Source organism: Salarias fasciatus, chromosome 9, assembly GCF_902148845.1.
Source record: "Salarias fasciatus chromosome 9, fSalaFa1.1, whole genome shotgun sequence".
Lineage (NCBI taxonomy): Eukaryota > Metazoa > Chordata > Actinopteri > Blenniiformes > Blenniidae > Salarias > Salarias fasciatus.
The window spans coordinates 1385356-1413128 of NC_043753.1; the positions used below are offsets into that span (position 1 = coordinate 1385356).

At 52.7% G+C, this 27773-nt stretch overlaps 2 protein-coding genes across 2 annotated transcripts; both read left to right on the top strand.

Moving 5' to 3' along the window:
- The first annotated feature begins 3371 nt into the window (after positions 1-3371).
- Positions 3372-12609, top strand: LOC115394661 (BCLAF1 and THRAP3 family member 3). Its single transcript, XM_030100016.1, has 11 exons — positions 3372-3387; positions 4950-4964; positions 5440-5953; positions 6699-7439; positions 10371-10540; positions 10617-10737; positions 11472-11550; positions 11844-11977; positions 12088-12127; positions 12204-12294; positions 12370-12609. Exons 1-11 carry the CDS (start codon positions 3372-3374, stop codon positions 12381-12383), a joined length of 1935 nt encoding a protein of 644 aa, XP_029955876.1. The 3' UTR covers positions 12384-12609.
- Positions 12610-13486: 877 nt separating this feature from the next.
- Positions 13487-27726, top strand: ezh2 (enhancer of zeste 2 polycomb repressive complex 2 subunit). The gene is made up of 19 exons (XM_030099864.1): positions 13487-13802; positions 14515-14638; positions 14855-14983; positions 15146-15265; positions 15348-15468; positions 15560-15715; positions 18650-18749; positions 18850-19013; positions 19094-19191; positions 19949-20180; positions 20260-20420; positions 20503-20638; positions 21538-21663; positions 21871-22049; positions 23779-23874; positions 23954-24035; positions 24112-24192; positions 24410-24494; positions 27299-27726. Exons 2-19 carry the CDS (start codon positions 14522-14524, stop codon positions 27357-27359), a joined length of 2244 nt encoding a protein of 747 aa, XP_029955724.1. The 5' UTR covers positions 13487-13802; positions 14515-14521; the 3' UTR covers positions 27360-27726.
- Positions 27727-27773: the final 47 nt, after the last annotated feature.

Genomic DNA, 27773 nt, shown 5'->3' on the forward strand with positions numbered 1-27773 from the left:
GACATCATCACACATAATGACGTCATCGCCCGCTTTGATCTCACCACACGCTACAACGCCATCGTACGCTGTGACATCATCGTGCGTCGTGATGTCATCGCACGTCGTGATGTCATCGCATGCTGTGATGTCATCATATGCTGTGACATCATCACATGTCACGATGTCATCGCACACCGTGATGTCATCGCGCACCGTGATGTCATCGTATGCCGTCGTCATTAGAAGCCGCTGTGTCGTCACACACCATCAGCAGAGTGTGTGTGTGTGTGTGTGTTGGAGTCACGGTGCTCAGTTTTTCTTCATTGCTTCTCTGTGAACCTCCACCCCCATCATGGAGCAATCAAAGACTCGATCCACGTGTGGTAACCATGGTAACCTGGGGAGAGCAAAGCCCCGCCTCTCCAGAAGCATTACCTTCCAGTCGTCTCACAATTCCTCACAGCTTCACAGAGTGTTCCCTTCAGCTCCTCTGAAACCACGCTGCTTCTGCGCATGTGTGAATGTTTGTTTTGTTGGCTAACTGTATATGCTAAGCTAACAGTGTCACTGCAAAACACTATCTGGCATAAGTCCCGTTAGCCTCTGAGAGCTCTGCGTCCCGTTAGCCTCTGGGGGCTCGACGTCCCGTTAGCCTCTGGTGGCTCGACGTCCCGTTAGCCTCTGGGGGCTCTAGAACCCGTTTTTTCTCGTTACACACCTTTAGCATTACAGTCCTTCACATTACAGCATCTTAGCTAACAATATGGCGACCTCCCATGGTTTTGTGCATGCTAGCTCTTTCTGAACATAAACAGAAACACTCTGTCTTTTGTCAGGAACGTGACGGTTGGTGTCTGGGGAGCTCTCTGTAACTGAAGGATTCTGACACAACTAGAAGGTTCCTCATTGCTGCTGGGAAGTTTCCCATTTGGGAGCGTTCATTTCAAACCGAGGTCGTCCGTCATCAGGCCCTCGTGAGAGAACTCTGTTCCGTTTCACCATTTCCTTCTGGAAACACTAGCAAGCTAGCTCGCTATGTATGCTAGGCTAAAGCAGTGCAACTTCTGAACGACATCACGTTCCCTCCCTTTAGAACGTTCCGTTCCATTCTGGGAGGGCTCACGCCATGTTCACGTGGAACCGCGACTTTTCCCACTTCCCAGTAAAGACATGCTCCAGTTTACCACATCTTGTCTGCCATTGGCTGCTCACTCGGTGGGGGCGGGGCTTGATTTGAAAAAGTCATTACTGTGTTTTGGAGGCCACTGATGGCTGCTGGTGCGACTCTCCATGTCCCTGAAGCAAACGGCGCCGTGTTTATCCTGATGTTCTGTAGCCTCGGTGGAATATATCGTTGTAAAAGTGGTGCATGGAACCTGCAGATAAAGAACGTCATGGAGTCATTCGTGTCCGTGGAACGTGGTGAGAACGTCTGACTGTAGAGTAGAACTCCACATTCTGTCTTACTGTGTCTCTGCTGCACTCAATAAAACCACCTGCAAAACTCCAGAGAGTCCAGAGTCCTCAATCCACCGTCCACCGTCCAAAGTCCACAGTCCACAGTCCTCAATACACCGTCCAGACCTGGGTGTGCCTGGACCAGGTAGAGAACCTGGAGGACTAAACCCAGGGGGTCCAGGACTGGGGGGACCTGAAACGGATCCAGAACTAGGAGTTGCAGAACCAGAATGGATTCGAAGCGGGCAATTTGTTTTTGGTTCTATTGGTATGAGCATGATGAAGTTTGTCTCTGTTCATTCAGTTCCAGGTGAAGTTTTCTTTGAGCCTGCCGCTGCTGAGAGTGAAGCTCCAGAATGTCCAGAACGTCCAGAACGTCCCATTAACAGCAGGGTTTGGGAGGAGATCTGTTCTGTGTCATTTGGAATCGGAATTTTTACATCTCAGTGGTTTTTTTAATTGAAATCAGACAATTTGAATTTCAGAAGCATTTGAATTGATTTTTTTACCATGTTGAAAAATTCAGTGTAAAAAAACTGGATGTCCGAAATTCATCGTCAGAATCGTCCGTCTGTCTGTCCGTCGGTCGGTCAGATAGCTCAGGAGTTTCCTTCAGAACAGCCTGATCAATGTCAAATTTCCAACAAGCAGTGAGACACCAGCGAGGAAAAACTGCAAGGAGAGAGACAGTTACCTGTGGGCTGGACTGACATGTTTCCTCCTGGGTAAAGACTGGCTTCAAGCTCTGGTTTGGACGGAAACAAAGACGCAGTCAGCCCTCTTCCTGCTGAGTCTCCTCAGCTTCCTGTGCCGGGTTCAGTTCAACACTTTACAATGAGAGCGTTTAGCCTCGATAATCAAACATCCATCTGATCAACACTCAGCTGACCTGCAGATCGGAGCTGCTGGACAGGAAGTCCGGTTGCTCGTGGCGCCGTGTATCAAATGTTGTCAGAACTAAACTCAGTCGGTGGTTTTAGTCTCGCACTCGGCTGAGTTTGATTCCTGCAGATTGAGACAGAACAGCCTTCGTTCTGTTCATGAGCCGCAAACCGAGACAGAAGAACCTTCTCAGCTCAGAACACCCAGAAAACCCACGAGAAACAGAGACTGAGGAGAGGTCATGTGATCAGACGCCGAGCACCAGAGACCGCTCAGACCGCCATGGGGGCTTCTGAAATCCTCCAGAAGGTTCTGAAGAGGAGGATGAGCCAGAGCCTGATGGACTACTGGTCCAGGGCCTGGAGCTGGCCCAGCAGAACCACACTCGTCCCTCTGGATTCCTCACTCACCCTGAGATGCAGTTTCACCGAGAACTCTTCCCAGACAGGACTGACGACCTTGAAGGGCAAGAGACTTCCTCAAAGGTCAAACATCGAACACAAAAAGAACGAGTTCTCTCGCCACGTCTCGGCTCATTGGAATACTTTTTTTTAATTCTCTGAATGTGAGGTTCTAGAAGAGAACTCCTGCTCAGTGTGAGGTTCTCCAGGTGTGAAGTTCTGAAAAGTTTCCGGAGTTAAAGGAGTGTTTTTCCGTCTGAATGTTGAAGTAAAGTATTTCTGAAGGTGGTGTTATTCCTGGGGATGGCGTGAATCCAAAGGGTGTGTTCAGAGGAAAGTCACTTTTCCAGACGTTCGGAATGTGTGGGACGTTCGGTCACGTCAGGTTCGTTTAAAATCCCTTATCTTTAAAGGTGCCGTAGGCAGGATTACCTTCGCAAGATGGCGATTTGACCCATCCAAGATGGTGATTTGAAACCCGGAGTCCTGCCCACCTCAAGGTGCCGAGCGGGGGCAGCAGTGTCACGGCCGCCTGCGCCGGCAGGTTGATTCACCTGTGTCCTTTTCACGGCGGCCTGGGGTCAAAGCCTTTCTTTTAAGAATGACAGTAGAAACAGACGGTGTCCTCCGTGGAGTTTTGATGATGCTATGTCCGACGAGGCAGGTAAACATGGGGGCCTGGACTTCCTCATGCACGTTCATGAGAAGCAGAGCTTTGAAGCGCCGCCCCTCGACCAATCAGGATAGAGCCTCAGGGGCTCTTCTGATTGGTCAAAAATACCTGGAGCGGTCAAGAATCCTTTTCAGCTCAGAACAGAGACAGATGGAAACGCTGCGCCCTCGCGGTAGTGCAGTTATAATACACTCCTAAAGGATTATCAACGGATACATTTAATCCAAAGAAAACACAGGAAAATTAGCATAGGCTAGCAAAATCCTGCCTACAGCACCTTTAAATATCAGCGTGGAATCAACACAATCAGGGTCACGTGACCTTTAGGATCACGTCTGTGACTGTAAAGCTTCATAAGGTGGACGTAAGAATTCAAATGAACTTTATTCATCAAGTTTTAACTTAAACATTTAAAGCTAGGGCTGGCGATCTTGGAAAACTAGCATGTAAGACGAATGTAGCATCTCCCCAAGGCTCCGCCTAGCTCCGCCCAGCTCCCACCCTATTAGAGGAGTTCCCGTTGGGAGCGGAGACGTGGAGACGTTTGCGGCGCGCACGGCGTGCACGGCGCTTCCGCGTCCAGTGCGTTTCTGGCGTAACCTGTTCTCAGCGCTTCGTTTCTTCGTTTTTCTTTATTTGCGCTACGCCAAGTTATGGCGCACTCAACGGTAAGTAAAGCCCCAAACATTCGTCTCCGCCGTTCTGCAACGACGCTCCGTCCTTCTACGCGCGCACTGAACCAGGGTCAGTGCACGCCATTGACATGTATGCACAGGGGGCAGGTCGAACGGCGAAGGGATTTGATTGGTTTAAAAAAAGGTGTCCTGGCAAGACTATTGGTTTCTGTTTTTCCCGTTTTACTCCTGCTGTAGATAGCGGATATTTTACAAACTACTTTAAAAACATGCTATGAATTGCTTCCCATCAGGTCATAAAGATCATTTTAACCAGTATTTAAAAAAAATGTATCTCATTCAGATCGCCAACCCTAGCTTTAACACATGTTAACATAAACAATACATGATTAAAAATGGCATTGTCATGTGACCTTTGACCTTACATGTCAGTAAAAGTCATCAGGTCCACCTCTTTGGCTTGATTATTATTTTGGGAGTGTATAAGTAGCGTTGCTCTCCAAACTATTTAAATATGAAGAAGAAAACGGATTCTATGAGAATAAATGTTGTTAGTTGTATGAAGAGAAGCTTGCAGTAAAGTCAGAGAACATGTGTCAGGAAATAACGTCAGAAACCAGGTTATTAGGAGGAGCTTTGTACCGATAAGAGCAAATCTGCCGGGCACATTACAGCAGGAACAGGGCTCTTCCTGCAGTAACAGGCTCCACCAGCAGGGGGCTCTGCGGGGGCTTTTGCAGCTTCAACTGACAGAATCGGAGGAAGAAGAAGCTCAGCATGGGGAGCAGCTAATGCTAACAGCGAATTGTGAACAAAGCGACACTTTTGTGTGGATTTCAGGTTAAAAGTCGCCACGGGGCCTCAGTTTGGATCCACTTAAACTCATATCCGCTCTCTTTATCGCGCTGTCGGTTCCAGGCTGCGTCCCTGAAGGTAAGAACCGCGACCACTGACCGCTAGTTAGCGTTAGCTTTAGCATTAGCATTAGCCTCGGGACCGAATGAAGTGGATCCAGATCAGAAGGTTGAATCAGAAGAGGAGCTGCTGGAGTCTGACTTCAGCTCAGTCTGTCTCGTGGCGTGAGGAGTGAATGTGTGCTGCAAGCGAGCAGAGCACGAGCCGAGAACTCCCGGGAAACAGCTGGAAACAGCTGGTCTGGACCGAGTTTTATTCCTCTCAACTGTTTGAATACACACTTTCTGTTCCAGGTGGACTAATGTCTCGACGCAGGTCTCCATCACCTCGACACAGGTACAGACACACACACACACACACACACACACACACACACACACACACACACACACACACACAAGACTTGTAGTTTGGTGTTGTTCCGGTCAGAACCGGTCCAGGGTCTTGGTCTGCACCAAGTCAGCTGACCCAGGTTCTTCCTTTGTGTCCTCAGGAGCGTCCCCTGGGAGGAGCCGGACTTTGACCCTCATCGGGACGGACCCCCGCCGGAGCGGCCCCCCCGCCACGACTTCAGGGAGCACTTCAGGGAGGAGCCGTACGCCGGAGGTCCCAGGAGACACCCCTCTCCTGATCGCCCCCCTTTCAGGTGGCCTCGCCATCCGGAGGAGGAGTCCCCCCCCCACCCGGAGGAGCGCCGCGCCCCCCCGCAGTGGGACGGCGGGCGAGGAGCCGAGCGGTGGCGAGGTTTCAGGTCGCGATTCCCCCGATTTGACGGCAGGGGGCGCTCGTCCAGGTCGCCGAGGGAGCAGCCGCCCCACGCGGCCCCCCCACCGAGGCGGGAAGACCGGGGGGGGAGCCGGTTCAGGGAGCCCAGCCCCGGGGGGAGGGCAGAGGAGGAGAGAGGGAGGAGGAGCATTCAGCGGCCCCCCCCCTCCTCCTCTGCACCGCGACAGGAGCCCCCCCTTTAAACGGCACAGAGCAGACTCCCAGGAAGACCACCACCCGGGGTAAATGTCCCCCAGGACGCCAGGACCGCTTCCTGTGTCCTCACCCGTCTCCGTCAGCGGCCTGAGGGCCGGTCAGCGGTGTAACTGTCAAACCACGTCCAGAACCACAACCAGAACCAGGACTGGCTCCAGAACCAGAACCAGAACCAGGACTGGCTCCAGAACCAGAACCAGGACCAGGACTGGCTCCAGACCAGGACTGGCTCCAGAACCAGGACTGGTTCTAACCCGTTCTGCCGCTACAGTGTCACTGAAACGTTCTGAAACTGTATTTCTCTCTTGTGAAATTCCAAGGCTCCGATCAGAGGAACAGTTCTGAGTAGAACCAACGAGACGAGTGAAAGTTCTTCAACCGATTCGAATCCATCAAACTCCGTTTTCTGAGACGTTCCACATGGGAGCATCTTTTGTGTTAACTCGTACTTCTCGGTAGTTCGTTAACTCAGAGTCAGTTGGATCCAGTTTTGAGGGTCTTGGTCGGATCCGATCTGGACCACCGACCGTCCTTTTAGACCCGAAGCAGCGTTTGTCTTCTGGAGAGACGCGGGTTCTCGGCAGGTCTGCTCTCATGCGGTGTGCGCCCGGTTCCAGGGTTCTGTGGGCGTGGTTCCGGACCGTGGTTTGGTGTTACACCCTGACGGCCCCTCAGACGCCCCGGGGCCCGGGGGGGGCGGAGCTTAGCTGTTTGACGCCACACGGCGGCGCTCTGTGTCTCGCTGAACCTGTCGCCTCCTCTTCATCACAGGTTCAGGGATCAGGAGGACTTCTGGGGACACGGGGACTCGGCGGACCCCCCCAGAGGGGAGTTTGGAGGAAACGCACGGGAGGACCTTCCCCGCCGCGAAGCCCCCCATCACAGAGAGGACGTCCACTACAGGGAAGACCCCCGGTTCCGGGACGGCCGGCGGTCTGGACACCTGGTCATGGAGCACGGTCACCGCGAGCCGCCCAGGTGGGAGGAGTTTGACGGGGAGGCGGGGCCCGGCGGACCCAGACACCAGCGGCGGAGCGAGGAGCGGTTCCGACACGGCTCCAGAGAGCGCCGCCTTCAGGATCCTCACGAAGCGAGGAGGAGCTCGCCGCCTCCGCCGGACCGGTTCCCCGGGAGGTTCGAGAACCGCGGCGGACCCCCGAAGTACAGAGGGAGGGGCGCTTCTCGCCCAATGAGGAACCGCTACAATCACAACCGTGGCGCGCGAACCGGACCGCCCCGGACTCAGATCCGCTTCCCGCAGTCCTCGCAGGAGTACGAGGAGCTGCCGGAGGAGCACGGAGGAAGGTACCGCCCCCTCAGGGAGGAGCACGTGGACCCCCCGCCGGGCGAGGACAGCTGGGTGGAACAGGACCGGCAGCAGGACCCCGACCCCAAAATGAGCCGGCACAAGCAGCACGGCTGGAACCGCCCCGAGCTAGATAGCGGCGGCGCGGCGGCGGAGGAGACGCTGACCATCAAGGTGGACATGAGCCGCCCGGCGCCGCTCAGCAGGTAGAGTACTCCGCTTAGACAGGCTGAAGGGTCAAAGTTCACACTTTCTGTCTCTAAACTCCACATGAAACTCAGGAGCCGAGCTGCAGAGGGCGCCACGGTGCGCAGGGCGCCACGGTGCGCAGGGCATCGCGAAGTTCAGGACGACACAGTGTCCAAGGCGCCAAGCTGCGCAGTACCCTACGGTGCTCAGGATGCCACGGTGCACAGGACGTCATGAAGTGCAGGACGCCACGATGTCCAAGATGCCAAGCTATACCGAATGCCACGGTGCTCAGGACGCCACGGTGCTCAGGGTGCCTCAAAGTGAAGGGTGTGAGGCTGCGCAGGGCGCCGTGACAACCGGGGCCGTGCTCATCAAGTTTCAAGCCGGATCACCAGAGAGTCACACGGATGAAATCCCGGAGCCTCCTGGAGGAGAACGTCTCCCCCTGGTGGAGAAGCAACATCCGGAGGGTTCTCGATAAAAATGGAAAACATGCATCTCTCTTCGGACTGAAGATTTGATTCAAGGTGAAGTCAGAGATCAGTCGACAGGAAGCGGAAGGAACCGAAGCTTTGGAGGATGAAGATCGGAGCGTAGACTCAGCTTCGGCGTCGGGACGTTCTCTGGAGACGGAATCGCGTCCGTCACATGGAACCCTGGAGCTCAGAGTCGCTCCTCTGAGAAGAGTCCGGGTTCCGCCTGAAGAGCAGTGGATCTGATCCGGACCGATGAGGGAGAACCCACCTGGACGGAACCACGATGTAATGCCACCAAGCTGCAGGTGTGAGTACTGCAAGCAACAAGTTCCTCTAAAGATCTGCTGGTTCTGCACAAGGATCTGCCGGTTCCTGACAGGAATCCGTCGGTTCCTTGTAAGGATCTGCCGGCTCTTCCCAAGGATCGTCCGGTTCCCTGTAGGGATCTGTCGGCACCTCCAACTGACAAAAATTCTCAAACTCGTGGCAAAGATCTGCTTATTCTCCTCAAGGAGTAACTCAGAAACTGCGTACCCACAATCCTCAGCACCATTTATCAAGTGGCCACAAGGTTCTCCAGGCGTCTGGTGATGACTGGTGAGTAGAGAAGAGGAACTGCAGCGGAACTCGGCCTCGGGTATCTCAGGTGGTTTCAGGTGGACTCGGGTCATGCTCGTCTTGTTGGCTGATTCACTGGACGTTCAGGACTCTACACTGAAGTCCCACAAAATCGAAGAAGAGCTTCATCATAACTCAAACGCTGCTCCTGGTTTGTTTTTTTGATATGAAGAGTTTATCGTACAGTAGGCTGAAAGAGCCACAAGTAAAGCTGAAAACTTTCTATGTCTAAACGGAGATTTAGACGGACGAGGTTCTGGAAGTCTGGCGGTTCGGTGGAAGGACCGGCCGTCGCTCAGTGCCTTGTTGGAATTAAGGAGCTAGCAGAAGAAGGGTTCCCCATAACTCTTACAGGCGAGACCGATGGAACATGAGATGTTTGGAAGGCTGGGATGGGACAGACCCCTGAGTGTCTGAGGAAGGAGGGTTGATCCACCACGTAGACCCCCAACAGGGACCGACGCAAGACATTCTGAGACCTGAAGAAGGACGGAGAGCAGAACTCTGGAGGAACGAGCAGAAACTGGAGAACTCGCAAGCTTCAGCCACCAACGTGAAGGTCATCTCAAACAGGAAGTTCTGTGGTTCCAGTGAAATCTGAGTGAAATCTGAAACTAGAGGTTCTTTAGACCGAAGACATCTGAGGAGATTCTTTAGACCTGAAGACGTCTGGAACCAGCGGTTCTCTAGACCAAAGACGTCTGAGACCGAAGGTTCTCTAAATTCGAAGACGACTGAGGAAGGAGCCCAGGCGGCTGTGGTCCGGTGGCGCGATCAGGAAGTTGTGAGTTCGAATCCTGCCTCACTCTGTCTGCATGTCAAAGTGTCCTTGGGCAAGACACTGAACCCTGAATTGCCCCAGTGTACGACGCTTTGGACAGAAGTTTCTGCTAAAAAGAATTGTAGAATTGTCTGAGACCGAAGGTTCTTCAAACCGAAGATGTCTGGGAAGGTTCTTTAGACCTGAGACGGATGGTTCTTTCAACCTGAAGACGTCTGAGACTCAAGGTTCTTCAAACCTGAAGAATTTAACGACTTAGACGGAAGGTTCTAGAAGCCTCCAGCGGGAGGTTCTTTAGACTGGATCAGCAGGTAGAACCCAGGACAGACGCCGGGCACTGGGGGAGTCGGTCTCCATTGAAGTGTGGACAGGAAGGTGAGCAGTAACCCGTCATGGAAGATGAAGCCAAGACCAGGTCCAGAAGACAACGGGACACATGCAGAGGACGTGGTCTGGATGCCTCAGAGCGGACTGAGAGACCAGGACCTCCATGTTCCTGAAGTGAGACCAGGAGCTGGATCTCCTCCACCAGACCGAGGAACACCATGAAGCGGGACCAAAGCGTCCACCTGGGACCAGTGAGAACCTCTGTCCCAGCTGAAGATCAGAGCCGCCAAGTCTCACTGAGACCCGCCAAAATAAAAGAAATGTGAACTTTGACTCAGCCGTCAGACCTACTGAGTTCTCCAGAGCTTCTCTAAAGTGTCTCTGTTCCTTCTCTGAACTGTTCCTTCTCTGAACTGTTCCTTCTCTGAACTGTTCCTTCCCTAAACTGTTCCTTCTCTGAACTGTTCCTTCTCTGAAGCGTCTCTGTTCCTTCTCCCCGAGTTCCTCGGGGAACCCTTGTAGTTCAGATCAGACGTTCTAGTTGAGGAACGGTAAGTGTGGGAAAGGTAAAGATTTCTTCTTTGACACATTTGAACACAGTTCATGTTTCGAGTCTGATTTGAGCAGATTAAAGACCAAACAGACGTTGACGACTTGTTGAGGGTTTGTGCAGAGTGGAACGTTCTCCCTGAAGAGGAGAACCTGTAGACTTGACCCCAGCCTGTGTTCTGCCCCGCCACCAGCACCTCCAGCTACTCGGCGGACAGACAGCTGTCCCTGGACCTGGTCCATGTGGGTCGTCAGCGTCTGGACTTCCTGCCCATGCTGGAGCACTCTGGGACGTTCCGGGAATCGAACATGCACAGCGGCACGTTCGCCCAGGAGATCATCTCACTGGTGCACCAGGTCAAAGGTCAGCATCATGAGCTGGTTTCATGTTGTTTGATGTGCTGACCTTCATGTCTGCTGGGTGTGACGGTTCTTCACAGATCAGTACTTCAGAGGAGGAGGACTGACGCTCAACCAGCGGTTCTCCGCTCCTCCAAACAGCAGCTGCAGTGAAGACGAGGCGCAGGAGCTGACGCTGGACCGCCGGTTCAGCTCCAACAGGTCAGGAACCGCCGCAGGTTTCCCCACCATGGAGAACCTCCATCAGCATGAGTTCCTGCAATGGAGGTTCTTTTATGGTGAAAGTTCTGCTGTAGTGAAGGTTCTCCTGTGGTGATGGTTCTGCTGTAGTGAAGGTTCTCCTGTGGAGAAGGTTCTGCTGTAGTGAAGGTTCTCCTGTGGTGAAGGTTCTGTAGTGAAGGTTCTCCTAGGTTCTGTAGTGAAGGTTCTCCTGTAGTGAAGGTTCTCCTGTGGAGAAGGTTCTGTAGTGAAGGTTCTGTAGTGAAGGTTCTGTAGTGAAGGTTCTCCTGTGGCGAAGGTTCTGCTGTAGTGAAGGTTCTCCTGTGGTGAAGGTTCTGTAGTGAAGGTTCTGTAGTGAAGGTTCTTCTGTAGTGAAGGTTCTTCTGTAGTGAAGGTTCTCCTGTGGTGAAGGTTCTCCTGTGGTGAAGGTTCTGTAGTGAAGGTTCTTCTGTAGTGAAGGTTCTCCTGTGGTGAAGGTTCTGTAGTGAAGGTTCTCCTGTAGTGAAGGTTCTCCTGTGGTGAAGGTTCTGTAGTGAAGGTTCTCCTGTAGTGAAGGTTCTCCTGTGGTGAAGGTTCTGTAGTGAAGGTTCTGTAGTGAAGGTTCTGTAGTGAAGGTTCTCCTGTGGTGAAGGTTCTGTAGTGAAGGTTCTTCTGTAGTGAAGGTTCTTCTGTAGTGAAGGTTCTCCTGTGGTGAAGGTTCTCCTGTGTCTCTGCAGAGGCTTCAGTCTCAACATCAGCTCCCTGCTGGATGAAGATGACGAAGCGCCGCTCTTGTCCAGGCTGCCACCTGTGCAGGTAACCTCCTCCCTGATGATGTCACCATCTGATGACATCACTGTGGCTGGTAATGATGTCAGCTTATCACAGAGGGAGTGACATCACCAGACAGGGTGACATCACTAGTCAGGGTGACATCATCACAGACTGAGTGATGTCATCATCAGAAGGGATGACATCAACAGCTACTGGGGTGACGCCACCACAGACAGGGTGACATCATCACCAGTCAGGGCGGCATCATCATCTGTTGGGGTGACATCGTCACCGGTAGAGTGACATCATCACAGACGGGCCGCCTGTGTCTGCAGGGCCTGAGCCAGCCGGTCCGAGGTCCAGGCGACCTGAGACACGACCTGGAGAGGAGGCGCCAGGAGAAGCTGGAGGAGGTGAAGGTGACCATCCCAGGGAGGAGCAGGGCACAGCGCCCCCCGGCGGCAGCCAGGTGACAAACCCCCTCCACCCCCTTCATGATGAACACATGACAGCTCAGCCCTCATCTCACATCTGTGTGTGTGTGTGTGTGTGTGTGTGTCTGTGTGTCTGACCCCTCAGTGAGCATCAGTACAGCAGCAGGATGCAGGAGGAGAGGACGGTGAGCGACGACTTGCTTCATTTCAGACACACTGAGCTCACATCGTCACACTGACCGTCCATTCTTTTCGCGTCAGGGGCCGAGGAGAGGAGCGGCCCCCCATGGCCCCCCGACCAGGAACCAAGGTTTCACTAACCGAAGACCCAACTTCCACAGTGGCTCCACAGGTCCCTGAACGCACCATCGATGTCTCCTCTTTCCTGTCCTGGTCTCTGACTCGCTGAAGGTGTCTCTATTCACAGGTTCAGACTGGTGACCATGTCTGGGTCACACTGGTGGACGTCTCTGGTTCAGACTCTTGGACGTCTCTGGTTCAGACTCTTGGACGTCTCTGGTTCAGACTCTTGGACGTCTCTGGTTCAGACTCTTGGACGTCTCTGGTTCAGACTGGTCTCAAATTGTGAAGACGTTCCTGTTTTTTAGATGTTCATCTCAAACTTTCTGTTCTCACTTCTAGTTGAAAATAAATGTTCTTTTGTGAACTCTGTCTTTTGTCTGAGTCACACCGGATTTACAGTCTACATGGAGACGTTGTGGGACGGGTGGTGTGGTGTGTACTGAGATTATCAGGAACACTGAGGTAGTTTTCGTGTACGTGTTCCGAACCCTGAGAGAACAGAGGAACAGTTTAAATTGGTTCTATTCTACAGAATACAGCACGGGAATTCTAAAAAACGTTATTCAAACCACATTTTTGTTTGCTTGCTTGTTCACTTTGTCTGTCTTCCTGTCTTTCTGTCCCCCTGTCAGGTCCAGCAATGTCATGTATCAGGATTCAAAATCAATAAAATAAAGTCAGAAGAAAATGACATCCAGAGCAGTTTCGTACTTAAAAGCTCCTCTTGGAAGAGCAGATCTTTGGGGAACATCAGCAGCCAGACCTCCGCTCTGCTGCGTCCTGCTGGACAGGACAAATGTTTTATAAGTATTAGAACCTCAATTTGCTGAGTTAATCCAGACTTGAATTTATTTTTTATCACATTCTTTCTTGTGGAAAACAAAATCTTTAATGAGAGCAAAACTGAGTCTGAGACAATCTCAATGTTTTTGGTTCGAGTTGATTTAATCAGTTTTCTTTGAATATTTCCGAACAGAATCAGTCTGTAGATCCACTTTTATCAGAACCAAGAATCAGAGGACGGCCAGTGGACCGAGACCCTGGTGTCCTGAGGGACATGTGGACACTTGATGGACTGTTCTGTCTTTGTTCCGGTCGTTTGAGAACAAAGGCTCTGTCCACATGTCCCCGTTCGAGGGCCCCCGCCGATCCTCGCCCTGTGATTGGCTGCTGTCGCACCAATGGCGTGTCGCCGTACTGCGGACGCGCAGCACGGCGCTCTGTGATTGGCCCAGACGTTTGGCGCCTCTGCAGCGTGCGGCGGACAGGAGAGCGGTTTGAAGTGAGTCCGGATAGAGGCGGAACCAGGGACCGAACCCGGACCGGACTCTGTCTTTCTCCGGCACGGGGCCACCACACGGCCGGACCGGGAAGGAGGCGGCGCGGCGGCTCCCCGCTGGCCGGGTCCGGGCTTCGTTGGGCCGGGTGTCTTCTCCGGAGCTAAGTGCTAAGCTAGCCGTGGAGCTAACGTCGGAGCTAACCCCGCACACAAAGGACCAGTTTCCCCGTTAGTCGGTCCCGGTGGGCCCTGCTGGATGAGGACAGACCCCCGCTCAGGTGAGACCAGCTGTCAGGGTCCAGGTCTGCATCCGGACCGACGGCCCGGACTTTGTTTCTCGGACGGCAGCTAGCTCGCCGGGTGTTGTGCCAAATTCTGTCTCCTGCACAAATCGGTTCCAGCACCAACGTTTCCGGTTCAGCGTTCCAGGTGAACCAGTCCGGGTCCAGGTGATCCAGTCCGGACCTGAGACTCAGTCTGGATCTGAGACTGAGTCCAGGTGAACCTGTCCAGGGGGGCTGAGCCTCAGTCCCGGGCTGGAAGAGGTCAGGTCCTGCCCCCCCTACAGCCCCCAGTACCTGGGTAAAAGCTCTTTGTGAAGGCCACCAAAGTTTCCATAACAGCGGCAGAACCTCAGAACATGAAGGAAACGTGTGTTCTCCTCCTCTGTAAAACATTTTAACTGAATCTCATCAGACCGCTCTCATGTTGGTCCACTAGTTGGCGCTGCAACGAGAATGATCCTCTGTAAACAGTCCTTCCCTGTCCCGTTGTCCATGTTCCCGGTGTAGTGTCCCCGGAGGTCATGGTTCTGAGTGGCTCTACTGAGCATGTGCAGTAGCGGCGTCTCAGCCGTCCATCAGGAAGGAGCCTGAGCGATCTGACGGCGCTCTGAGGAAAGCTGTGTAACCAGACCTCATCAGGGCACCTCTGTAACTGTGTCTCCGTCTCCCCGTCCCCGTCCCCGTCCGTCCCTGTCCGTCCCCCCAGGTGGACCATGGTGCTGACAGGTAAACGCTCGGACAAAGGTCCGGCCTGCTGGAAGAGGAGGGTGAAGTCTGAGTACATGAGACTCCGACAGCTGAAACGCTTCAGACGAGCCGACGAGGTCAAGGTGAGACGACCGGGAGGGGACGGAGGGAGACGAGACGACCGGGAGGGGACGGAGGGAGACGAGACGACCGGGAGGGGACGGAAGGAGACGAGACGACCAGGAGGGGACGGAGGGAGATGAGACGACCGGGAGGGGATTAACTTTTGCACTGTGTTTTCATAAACATTATGTTTCTATGTCCTCTGCTGTCCGTCTGTGTCCTCTTTGTCCCCACAGAGCATGTTCAACACCAACAGGCAGAAGATCGTGGAGCGGACGGACCTCCTGAACCAGGAGTGGAGGACCCGGCGAATCCAGCCGGTCCACATCATGACGTCCGTCAGCTCGCTGAGGGGGACACGAGAGGTGAGCGGGACGCAGCGTCTGTCCTCTGTCCTCTGTCCAGCCAGGGTTCCCGCCGGGTCAGTTTTCAGAAGGTGTTAGGTGGGACGTTGTGGTTTTGTGTCAGCCTGTTGGAGCTCACAGTGAAGAGTGTGTGTGTGCGTGTGCGTGTGTGTGTGCGTGCAGTGCACGGTGGACAGTGGGTTCTCGGAGTTCTCCAGGCAGGTCATCCCCCTGAAGACCCTGAACGCCGTGGCCTCGGTTCCTGTCATGTACTCCTGGTCGCCGCTGCAGCAGAACTTCATGGTGAGTGTGAGCGTCCGTGGCTGTGTGTTTGACAGGATAGTGTGTGTGTGTGGTTGACAGGGCAGTGTGTGTGTGTTCTCAGGTGGAGGATGAGACGGTGCTCCACAACATCCCCTACATGGGGGACGAGGTCCTGGACCAGGACGGAACCTTCATCGAGGAACTCATCAAGAACTACGACGGAAAAGTTCACGGGGACCGAGGTGAGTCCTCTGGAGTCCGGCTTCAGCCTGACAGACCTGGTCCTGTGAGGACCGCCGCTGTGTTGACTGAGCCGTTGCCTCCCGCTTTCAGAGTGCGGCTTCATCAACGACGAGATCTTCGTGGAGCTGGTCAGCGCTCTGTCTCAGTACAGCGACAACGAGGACGAGGAGGAGGAGGAGGACCAGGACTTCAAGATGGACCTGGAGCGCCCCGAGGACCAGCGCAAGGACGGCCTGTCCACCCAGGGTGAGTCTCCTGCCTGACCTGAAGGTTCAGGGACCGGCAGTGCAGCGGGGAGCTGTGATTGGCTGAGAGGAGACAGGAGGCATGTCGTGAGCGTGGCGTGAGCGTTAGCATTTTGTGACGGTAGCGTTAGCGTGGTGTGACTAGCGTTAGTGTACAGAGTACAGGCCAGTGTCTAAACTGTCCTTCCAGTCCAACATGTTAGGAAAGACAGTGGTGAAACGGCTCACATCTTTTTAACAGACGCACAGCCTCTACGACTCGTTTCAGTCAGGGTTTCGTACACACCGCTCCATAGAGACTGCTCTACTGGAAGAGTCCAGTGACATCCTGATGTCTGCCGACTCGGGGAGACTCAGTGCTGGTCCTGGTGGACCGGTCCTCAGCCTTTGACCCGGCTGACCACCAGATCCTGATCAGCAGGCTGCAGGACCTGACTGGGCTGTCAGGTCCAGAGCTCCAGCGGTTCTCCTCCTACCTGGCTGGTCATGTGTCAGCCAACCACACCATGTCTGAGCCAGCCAGCCTGCAGTGTGGTGTGCCTCAGGGCTCAGTTGTGGGACCCCTCCTGTTCCTGCTGTACCTGCATCAGTGTTTCCCCTAGGTTGAGAATTTACTTGTGGTGGTGGGCCGGGCGGTGTAGGAAGACGTTGCGGTCTTTGATAAGTGCATTCACAGGAACCTAGTCAAACTGGTTTATGAACCATGTATTATTCATTCTAGATACATCTTAAGCCTGCTTTAACATAAACAGAACCAAAAAGAAAAGCGAAATAAAAAAAATGAAGGAAAAATAGCCATTTAAAGCCACTTGCAAAGCTAGTTGCAAAGCTGACAGTTTGTGTCAGAGCAGTGTATTTTTCTTGGTTTAGTAAAAAAGATCTCCAATGCCTTTCGGTACGGAAAGGATCGGGGGTCAGGTCCATTTATGCTGATGTGCATGCATGCAGCAAGATGCTCCCCTTGCAGCCTGTTCCTCAATTCAGTTTTGATCTAAAAGAGAAAAAAAACTTGCATAACCATAATGCAAAAGAGCACAAGAAAATTAACTGAAATTATTCACATTGTGCTCTTATGCATTATGGTTTAAATCACTTACTAGAGCTGGGCGAAATCAATATCACGATAATATTAAGCAGTTCACCTCGATAACGATAAATGGACGATAATTATCTACTTGGGGGGCATTTAATCACAGCTTTTTATTGTACTGGATTAAATTTATGACAGTTTACTGTGGGCTCAGGTGGTGCAAACATTATTATTATTTTATTTCTCATTAAATGGGGTCAATTTTCTTGAAATGCTAGTACATTTATCAAGATTAGGGTACAAAACATATCTATGTATCCTAACTTTCACAGCAACAGACGTCCAAATCCGACAGAACTCTGCTGGCAATGTAAATGTCTTCTCTGTGGGCTTTAGGGAAAATCCGATGACTGGAATACTATAGAAAATTATTAATGTTACGAGGTTCCAGATGTTTCCAGTGTGATGTGGTGTTATGAGCAGCTGAGAATGGAACACAGCTGGACGTCTACCTGTCCCTGAATTACAAATGAGCCCAACTTATTTGTTTAAAATCTCCTTCTCAGTTCCCTGTCCATAAAGCATCGCTTCAGGAAATATCTACATCCACGCAACATAACAAGGACTCAAAACGATGTAGTTCACCCGCCAGGCCTTCAGATGGCGCTGTCACTCTGACACAGCAACTCCAAAATAGAGAAGACACGGAGCAGGAGTCGGAGCTGCACATGCAGCGTGATATAAACAAACACAACACCAGAACATACAGCCTGCTCAATAAAACAGCATGAGGAGCTTCTGCAGGAAAAATCAGCCAATCGAGCTGATTATAAGTTTTACTGTCCGGGACGGTCGACCAGCATTAATCTGCAGCCTGCAGGCTGTTAGCCTGTAGCCGGTAGCGGCTAAACTAGCATGCTTCCATGCTATGTGTCCAGAGATCAGAGTACACGGGGGTGCGCGAGCCTGACACCCAGTGTGAGAGACAGACCGCGCGTTTTTTTTTTTTTTTTCCATTCATCTTCTTGGGCGGGTGTCAATCTACTTGGGCGGCCCGCCCAAGTAAAGTGTATGTAGGGGAAACTCTGCTGCATCCTCTCGCTCAGACCATCCAGCAGTTCAGTGATGTCTCCTACCACCTATTTGCTGACGACCTTCAGCTGTACTGCTCCTTCAAAACTTCAGAATCTCACAAACCGAGCAGTGGCTCAGTGACAACAGCCTCCAACTGAACTCAGGAAAAACAGAGACCCTCATCTTCGCCCCGGACAGAACCATCCCTGCTGTTAACAAGCAAGAGCTGCTCGTCTCCAGTACGTCCAGAACTCAGCTGCCAGGCTGCTGACCAGCGCCACCTGGAGGTCCCACGTCACACCGGAGTTAAAATCCCTCCACTGGCTCCCTGTTCTGCTCCGTGTCCACTTTAAAATCCTGGTGCTGACCTTCCGACCCCCACACGGTCAGGCTCCCATGTACATCAGACCTAATGAAGCCCCACAGCTCGGCCCGAAGCCTGAGGACCTCTGATCAGAACCTGTTGAGAGTCCCTCGGACTCGCTTTAAGAGTAGGAGTGACCGCCGGTTGAAATCCACCTGGCCTCTGGAACCAGCTTCCTCCAGACCTGCTCCCTGGAGTCGGTGGAGGCCTTCAAAAAACTGTTTAAGAAGGCAATCTTGACCCTCAGATCAGCGCTGTCTTGCCAGAAACTTCTACCGTCTTTGATTTCTAATTGCTTTTTGTTGTTTTTGATTTGATCTGTGAAGCACTTTGTGACGATTGTTCTGGGAAAAGTGCTGCATCAATAAATGTTACTACTTACGGAAGTGTTAGCGTGGTGTGACTAGCGTTAGCATTTTGCGATTTCAGCGTTAGCGTGGCGTGACTGACATGTGGGCGTTGTGCAGGTCGCAGCCTGGACAGCAAGAAGTTCCCGTCAGACAAGATCTTTGAGGCCATCTCCTCCATGTTCCCTGACAAAGGCTCCACCGAGGAGCTCAAGGAGAAGTGAGTGTGTCTCGGTCCCCGTCTGTCTCGGTGAGTGTGTGTCTGTCCGTCCATATGACGTGTGTGTGTGTGTGTGTGTGTGTGTGTGTGCGTGCTGCAGGTACAAGGAGCTGACGGAGCAGCAGCTTCCCGGCGCTCTTCCTCCTGAATGCACGCCGAACATCGACGGTCCGAACGCCCGCTCGGTGCAGCGGGAGCAGAGCCTGCACTCCTTCCACACGCTGTTCTGCCGCCGCTGCTTCAAATACGACTGCTTCCTGCACCGTCAGTGCCACGCCGCTCTGCGCCGCCGCGCCCCCAACATTCCGTCTGCGCCGTGCTCACCGGTCTGTGTTCCCTCGCAGCGTTCCACGCTACTCCCAACACCTACAAGAGGAAGAACCTGGAGAACCTGGTGGACAGTAAACCCTGTGGACTGGACTGCTACATGTACCTGGTGCAGGTAGGAGGAGCATGCTAATGCTAACTGCTGCTGCTGGGGGAGCATGCTAATGCTAACTGCTGCTGCTGGGGGAGCATGCTAATGCTAACTGCTGCTGCTGGGGGAGCATGCTAATGCTAACCGCCGCTGCTGGGTGCGCATGCTAATGCTAACCGCCGCTGTTGGGGGCGGTGCATGCTAATTCTAACCGTTGCCGCTATGCTAATGCTAACCGCCGCTACTGGTGTCGCATGCTAATGCTACCCGCTGCTGCTGCGGGCACATGCTAATGCTAACCACAGCTGCTGGGGATGCATGCTAATGCTAACCGCCGCCGCCATGTGTACATGCTAATGCTCACCGGCACTGCTGGGGGTGCATGCTAATGCTAACTGGTAATGCTGTAGTGTGTACATGCTAATGCAAACTGCCGCTGCTGTGCATGCATGCTAATGCTAACCATTGCTGCTGTTGAGGGTACATGCTAATGCTAACCATCGCTCCTGTTGAGGGTACACGCTAATGCTAACCGTCGCCGCCATGTGTACATGCTAATGCTCACCGGCACTGCTGGGGGTGCATGCTAATGCTAACTGGTAATGCTGCTGTGTGTACATGCTAATGCAAACTGCTGCTGCTGTGCATGCATGCTAATGCTAACCATCGCTCCTGTTGAGGGTACACGCTAATGCTAACCGTCGCCGCCATGTGTACATGCTAATGCTTCTCGCGGTGTCCAGTGAAGGGTCAGATTACTGAAGTGTCAGTCGTCCCCCAGGACGGCCTGGTCTCGGACTACCCGGGGGGTGGGGGGACAGAGCGGTCCAAGACGCCCTCCAAACGCCCGGCGGGGCGCCGCCGGGGTCGTCTGGCCAACAGCAGTCGTCCGTCCACGCCCACCGTCTCCTCGGAGACCAAGGACACGGACAGCGAGCGCGAAGGCAGCAGAGAGGACGAGCGGGACGACAAAGACGACGAGGACAAGAAGGACGACAACAGCAGCAGCTCAGGTGGGTCCACGCTTCAGACCGGGACGGGGGGGACGCCGGTACACCCCCCCACCGTCCCTCTGTCCGCCTGTCTCCGCAGAGGGGAACTCCCGCTGTCAGACTCCAGTGAAGATCAAGCTGAGCAGCGAGCTGGTGGACTGGAGCGGCGCCGAGGCTTCTCTCTTTAGGGTTCTCATCGGGACGTACTACGATAACTACTGCGCCATCGCTCGCCTCATCGGAACCAAGAGCTGCAGACAGGTGAGGACGGACAGGACAGGACAGAGGGACGGACAGGCGGGGTCCACATCCTGATACCTCCCTAAACCCAACGCCCCCCCAGGTCTACGAGTTCCGGGTCAAAGAGTCCAGCATCATCGCCCGGGCGCCGGCCGAGGACGAGGACACGCCCCCCAGGAAGAAGAAGAGGAAACACAGGCTGTGGGCCACACACTGCAGGAAGATCCAGCTGAAGAAAGGTCACACACACACACTTACAGTGTCTTCTTCATGTGGAACCAGAACTTCTAACTGTGTAACCGGTTAAGGCTGGTCCATGCTTCACATGTACGTGTTTCCGCGTCCGCTTTAGAAGCTCCGCGCTCCGCCGATGCAGACGCGGTTTCTCCCAGACTACATTTTGAGCTCAGCTGTGCGCGTCCCATGCCGGCGCGGTGATCCACGCAGCCTCCAGAAGCTTTTCCGGCACTACAGACTGTTTATCTGCTCCTTTATTACGGATTATTTAGAGAAAATTAAGCACATGCACTGTCAGTACATTATCATTAAGTATTAAAGTTTATTTAGCCTTTTTTTTCCTGTTTCTGAATCGCGGGGCGGCGCCGGAGCGATTAGTTACTTTCACTTCTGTCTGCAGACCTTCTCCTCCCTCCAGACAGAGTCTGCTCTCTCTTTCCACCAGTTTTTCACTCTTTCGGTGTCTTTAAGTGGAGCCATCAGGCTGGAGCTCCGTCTACTTTCACTTTTACCGTCATGTTTTGTTTGCTGTGGCGCTCTGGCGCAGGCGTACACTTCCGCGACCTGCACGCAACGCGGTCTCACAATCTGGCTGCTGCGCGGACGTCCGCGTGAACCCCAGCGGACAGGAATTCATGACGATTTTTACGTCACGCGGACCAACGCGCAGCGCACACCCACGCGGACACGTCAAGCACCTTTACAGCTGATCACAGATCTGATCTTTTTCTGTGGCAGTTACACTAAACGGCCACCAGAGGGCTCCGTCTCCACTGAAACACACTCCCTCATGAGCCATTCAAACACAGGAGCTATCGGACAAAAAGCTTTATTAGACGTTGACACACACACACACACACACACACACAGCTGACACTCACACACTGGTGTTCCCCTGCAGATGGATCGTCCAATCACGTGTATAACTACCAGCCATGTGACCACCCCCGGCAGCCCTGCGACTCCTCCTGTCCCTGCGTCACCGCCCAGAACTTCTGTGAGAAGTTCTGCCAGTGCAGCTCCGAGTGTGAGGACACACACACACACACACACACACACACACACACACACACACACACGAATGAGTTGATCTCAGTGAATGAAGACCCCCATGGAACTCTCTCTCTCCTCTCTCTGTGTGTGTGTGTGTGTGTGTGTGTGTGTGTGTGTGTGTGTGTGTGTGTGTGTGTGTGTGTGTGTGTGTGTGTGCGTGTGCGTGTGCGTGTGCGTGCAGGTCAGAACCGGTTCCCCGGCTGCCGCTGTAAGGCTCAGTGTAACACCAAGCAGTGCCCGTGCTACCTGGCCGTCAGGGAGTGTGACCCCGACCTCTGTCTGACCTGTGGCGCCGCGGAACACTGGGACAGCAAGAACGTGTCCTGCAAGAACTGCTCCATCCAGAGAGGAGCCAAGAAGGTGAGGGGGGGCCGGGGGGGGTTCTGATCCTCGGCTGTTCCTCGACGACACGTCGATCCTCCTGGAACTCGGTGATGTGAGGATCTGACTCGGGATGCACATCTTCAGTTTTTTTTAAGACCAGTAACCGACGCCTTTTCACCGGTTAATAACCGTTAACCGAAGGCCCGTCCACGCTTCACATGTCCGCGTGGGTGTGCGTTCCGCGTCGGTCCGTGTGACAAAAATCGTCATGACTTCCTGTCCGCTGGGGTCCGGGCGGACCGATCCGCGGACGTCCGCGCAGCAGCCAGAGTTTGAGACCGCGTTGCGCGCAGGTCGCGGCGGAGTACGCATCGCCAGAGACCAGGGCAAACGGAACCTGACGGTGAAGGCTGGTCCATGCTTCACATGCACCGGTTTGGAGTGTCCGCGCACCACCGATGTGCACGCGCTTTCTGGGCTCAGCTGTGCGCGTTCCAGGCAGGCCACTGATCCAGGCATCCTCCAGAAGCTTTTCCTGCTCTGCAGACTGTTCATCTGCTCCTTTATTAGGGAAAATTAAGCGCTTACACTGTCAGTACGTTATCATTTAACATTAAAGTTTATTTAGCCTTTTTGTCTGTTTCTGAATGGCGGGGGCGGGGCGGCGCCGGAGCGATTAGATACTTTCACTTCTGTCTGCAGACCTTCTCCTCCCTCCAGACAGAGTCTCTCTCTCCGGCCACGAGTTTTTCTCTCTCTCGGTGTGTTTCTGTGGAGCCGTCAGGCTGGAGCTCCATCTGCTGTCACTTTTACCGTCAGGTTTGGTTGCTGTGGCGCTCCGGCAATGCGTCCTCTGGCGATGCGTCCTCTGGCGATGCGTCCTCTGGCGATGCGTCCTCTGGCGATGCGTCCTCTGGCGATGCGTCCTCTGGCGATGCGTCCTCCGCCGCGACCTGCGCGCAACGCGGTCTCAAAATCAGGCTGCTGCGCGGACGTCTAGAAAGTATCTAATCGCTCCGGCGCCGCCCCGCGATTCAGAAACAGAAAAACAGGCTAAATGAATATTAATACTAAATGAAAACGTACTGACAGTGCATGTGCTTAATTTTCCCTAAACAATCTGTAATAAAGGAGCAGATCAACAGCCGGTAGTGCCGGAAAAGCTTCTGGAGGATGTGTGGATCAGTGGCCTGCAGTGAACGCTCTGAGCCCAGAATGTAGCCCGTCGAGAGCGAGCGCGCTGGTGATCTGTGTTCTCATTAATTTCAAAGTAAAGTTTTAGCTTCTGAAATCCGATTTTTCAACGGTTCTGATGGAGCTTCATGTTGATCTGGACGATGCGGCTTCATATTGAACCGTTTCACTGTGAATCTGGACGAGCCGCGGCGTCTGGAGATAAGAAATAATTTTCACTGTAACGCAGTTTTCTGCCACCTGCGTGAATCCACACAAAGACACACACCCTCCCTACTGTACAACATGAAGACATCTGGAATTAATCAGTGACTTCAGGTGTCGTCTGCAGCGCCGTCATTGATATCTGTGATGTAACACCAGCTGCATGCAGACGCTCTGTGGCGAGCTCCCAGCTGGAGCTCTTTTTCAGTGGAGGAGAACCGACCTGACTCCCGACAGTCACGTTGGTTCTCCACGGGTTCCGGCCGGTGCAGATGGTGGTTCAGTCAGGGTCCTGCTGGGTTCTCCTGTGTGTTCTGGGTTCCTGACGCGTCCCTGTCCTGCTGTCCTGCTGTCCTGCTGTCCTCAGCACCTGCTGCTGGCTCCGTCCGACGTGGCGGGCTGGGGCATCTTCATCAAGGAACCGGTGCAGAAGAACGAGTTCATCTCCGAGTACTGCGGAGAGGTGAGGCGTCCTCGCCAGGGGGGGGCGGTGGAGGTGGAGGGGGGTGTAACTGTGTGTGTGTGTGTGTGTGTGTGTATAGATCATCTCCCAGGACGAAGCCGACCGCAGAGGAAAAGTCTACGACAAGTACATGTGCAGCTTCCTGTTCAACCTCAACAACGGTACGTGAGTGTGTGTGAGTGTGTCTTGTGAAGAACCAGTGAAATGTTGATGTATTTTGTGTTTTTTTCTTGTCAGACTTCGTTGTTGACGCCACGAGGAAAGGAAACAAGATCCGCTTCGCCAACCACTCTGTGAACCCAAACTGCTATGCAAAAGGTACAACGCTGACGCCATGCTAGCCCCATGCTAACGCCACATATTAGCCCCACGAACCCCACGCTGACGCCAGGTTAGCCACATATTAGCTCCATGCTAGCTCCACGCTGACGCCACATTAGCGCCACGCTGACGCCCTGCTAGACCCACGCTGACCATGCTAGCCCCACTAGCCTGATGCTAACCGTGTTTCTCGCCTGCTTGTCGTTCTCTGCAGTGATGATGGTGAACGGGGATCACCGGATCGGAATCTTCGCTAAGCGAGCCATTCAGACCGGAGAGGAGCTGTTCTTCGACTACAGGTGGGGAACACACACTATCAGGAACACACTCTGGAGCAGAAACCGGCGTTCTGTCAGCTCCTGTGTTGAGGGAGACGATGATCGGTTCTCTCAGGGCGTGTTCACACCGACTTGGGCGGAGCCAGGACCCTTTTTGGAAGCTGGAATTTTTAAATCAGCCTCCTCATAAATGTTCTCACCGTGGAACCAAAAGGGCGGAGCGGGATGCGCTGTGACTCGTATGACGCGGTGGGGCGCGTCACGGCGCGTCACGGCGCGTCACGGCGTGTCACGGCGTCTCGTTGACGGAATGGTCACGTGCTCACTCCAGAAAAACGCTCGTTTGTCTGGAGCTCCGGGTCCGCCCGCGGCTGCTGTCCGCCGTGCTCGATGTGCGCTCAGAATGACAGGAAACGGCGTCCCCACAGTGGAGCTGCGTGCCGCGCGTTACGGAAGCCTCACACGGACATAAGCGCGGCAAATGAGGACAGCTGGCTCGACCCGGGGAGCGACCGTGTTCTCACCGCATCTAGATGGAGCCGGGTCGACCTCTGACCTCCTCCTCGAGGCGGCCCGGGGTCGACCCAAAAGTAGGTTGGAAAACGTGTCACACTGTGGCTCCCGGCCCGACCACGGGCTGCTGCGTCAGTTAGGCCCAGCCAGGTACCTTTGGTGGGAACACAGCCGTAGTAACACCAGGTTCCGGTTCCACGATGAACGTTTCCCTAAAAGTGAGAAAGAACTCCAGATGTTCTGCTGCTGTAAAGAAAGGTGCAAACTGCAGCGTCACTGGTTCATCAGCTGATGGTGGAGGCAGACAAACCGAGCCGAGCGCTGTCGTGACCTGGAACTCCGGGTGTCGGTGTGAACCGCTGTGACGGCTCGCGATGTTCCGATGCCATTTCTTCCTCCCGATAGCGATTCCGATACTTTCACTGTGGGTATCGGCCGATACTGAGTACCGATCCGATACCAGGATGTTATGAAATGATACCAGGCCTCGCCTGCACGACTGTTACATGACTATTGTGGTGAGGCCCGGCTCAGGTTAAACCCTCTAAAACATGAATCAATACAGCAAATTCAAGCCATTTCTTTTTAAATAGAACAGTATAAAAAACAGCGGTGCAAATGCAGTTCAGCTAAATCAATCGAGGAATAATTATTTTCTATAACTTAAAGTGCAGCCCCAATATTTTTAAATTAAAGGGAATTTAAATAGAACAATATAAAACAGTAGTGCAACAGCAACTTAAATAAATCTAGGAATATATGTTGTATTTTTTTAAACTCTTTATTTACAAACTTAACACAAAAGCAAACTACAAAACATTGTGGGGTATTACTGTTGCAAGAACAAACATTTCACAAGTTTCATAACTGTGTTATATACTGTGTCCACTTCTCCCATCTCTTCTCAAATTTGTCCATTGTTAGTCTTAAGTAATGAGTCATTCTTTCCATCCCATAAATTTCGTCCATAATTTCTCTCCACTGAGCCACCGTTACAATGTCACTTTTCATCCAGTTCTTCGTTATGGTTTTCTTGCAGGCCAACAAAATCACTCTATAAAGGTAGATATCCTCCGCACGTATTTCCTCTTTAGATGGTAGACCAAAGTACATAGTCCGTGGATCGTTTGATATCTTGTAGCCAAAGATTTCTTCAATTACCTTTACAATATTCTCCCAAAAAGGTCTAACATTTTTACAGGTCCAAAAAACATGAGAATGATTGGCATCCTTATCACCACATAGCCTCCAGCACGGTTGTAGACTTTTAAGCTGCTTGCTTTTGATTTGAGGTGTTATAAAATACCTAATTATGTTTTTCCAGCCATATTCCCTCCATTGTCTGGCGCTGGTTGAAGCATGCTGTGAAAGGCAAATAGAATGCCAATCTTCCTCTGACACTTTAAGTTGTAATTCAGTTTCCCACTTTTGTTTAACATATAATGAATTATTCGTGTTACAGTTAATTAGACATTTATAAAGTCTGGATACAATTTTAGAAGGTAATTTTCTGTATGCCCCTCTCACCATTTCGACTAGATCACTGCCCTCTTGTGATAAATGAATCCTGATATCCGAATTAAAGAAATGTCTTAATTGGAAATACCTAAACAGGCCTGAGTTCTCCAAATTATATGTTGTATTTTTAAATTAAAGTGCCGACAATATTGTAAAATGAAGGAATTCAGATAAACAGTATAAATAACAACAGTACTTAATAAACAAATCTAGAAATATATTTTTCAATTAAGGTACAGACATAGTAAAATGAACAGGGCATTTAAATAGAACAGTGGGAAAAAAAAACAGTTCAACAGCAGCTTTAAAGATTTATTTCCAAAATGTTCTGGTCCTAAACCAACCTAGTCTGTCACGTGATCCGTTCTTCCTCGTTGGTAAAAACAGCTGCAGCAGCGGCGCCGTTTCAAATCGGCAAAGAACTGAGTCACAGCGAACGACCAGCAGATGGCGGTAGTGCAACCAACAGGATGCAAACTGCCGTAAAACATCACAGAAGAAGAAGCTAACGGAGCTCGCCAGCAAATACGTTACTCTTTTATCAAATGACGTGGTCTCGGATCGGGGCCTCGGGGCCTGGACTCCAGGACTCGCCGATACCGATGCAGCATTTTCGGCAGTGTCGGCGCAATTTCCGACACTGGTATCGGAATCGGAACGTCTCCGGAGGCGGCAGCAGTCAGAACCGTTCCGGTCTCCTGAAGCTCTGGCCCGTCGGGCCGGTTCCTGCGGGTCCCTGCAGGTTCCAGAGCTGTGAGTGAGCTTTATTGTGGCGGTGTGCTTCCTGTGTGCAGGTACAGCCAGGCGGACGCTCTGAAGTACGTGGGCATCGAGCGCGAGATGGAGATCGCCTGACCGTCTCGCCGGGTGGACCCGTACCTCCAGAGAACATGCTGGCTCCTCAGTCAAGCTGCTGCCCCCCCCACCCCCCCACCCCTGATCAGGGTTCTCTCTCCTCCAATCAGAACCCGACTGGTGCTAACACGGTTCAGACGTGTCAGGTTTCAAAATAAAGTACTTTTTGATTTTTCACAGCAGTGCTTGTAATTTGACACCAGCCTCATCAGGTTCTTCTGTTCTTCTGTCTCACGTTTTCCACAATGCCTTGAGCATCAAGTAATTTGACACCAGCCTCCTGACCTCAATGGACCTCTGCGCAGGCTCTTATTTTGAAATCAAGCCTGAGACTAAAATGTGACAAAATAAAAGACTTTTGAAAGGATGTTTGTTTTGGGTTTTTCAGAGTAAGAGTGGAGGGCGTCGAGTGTT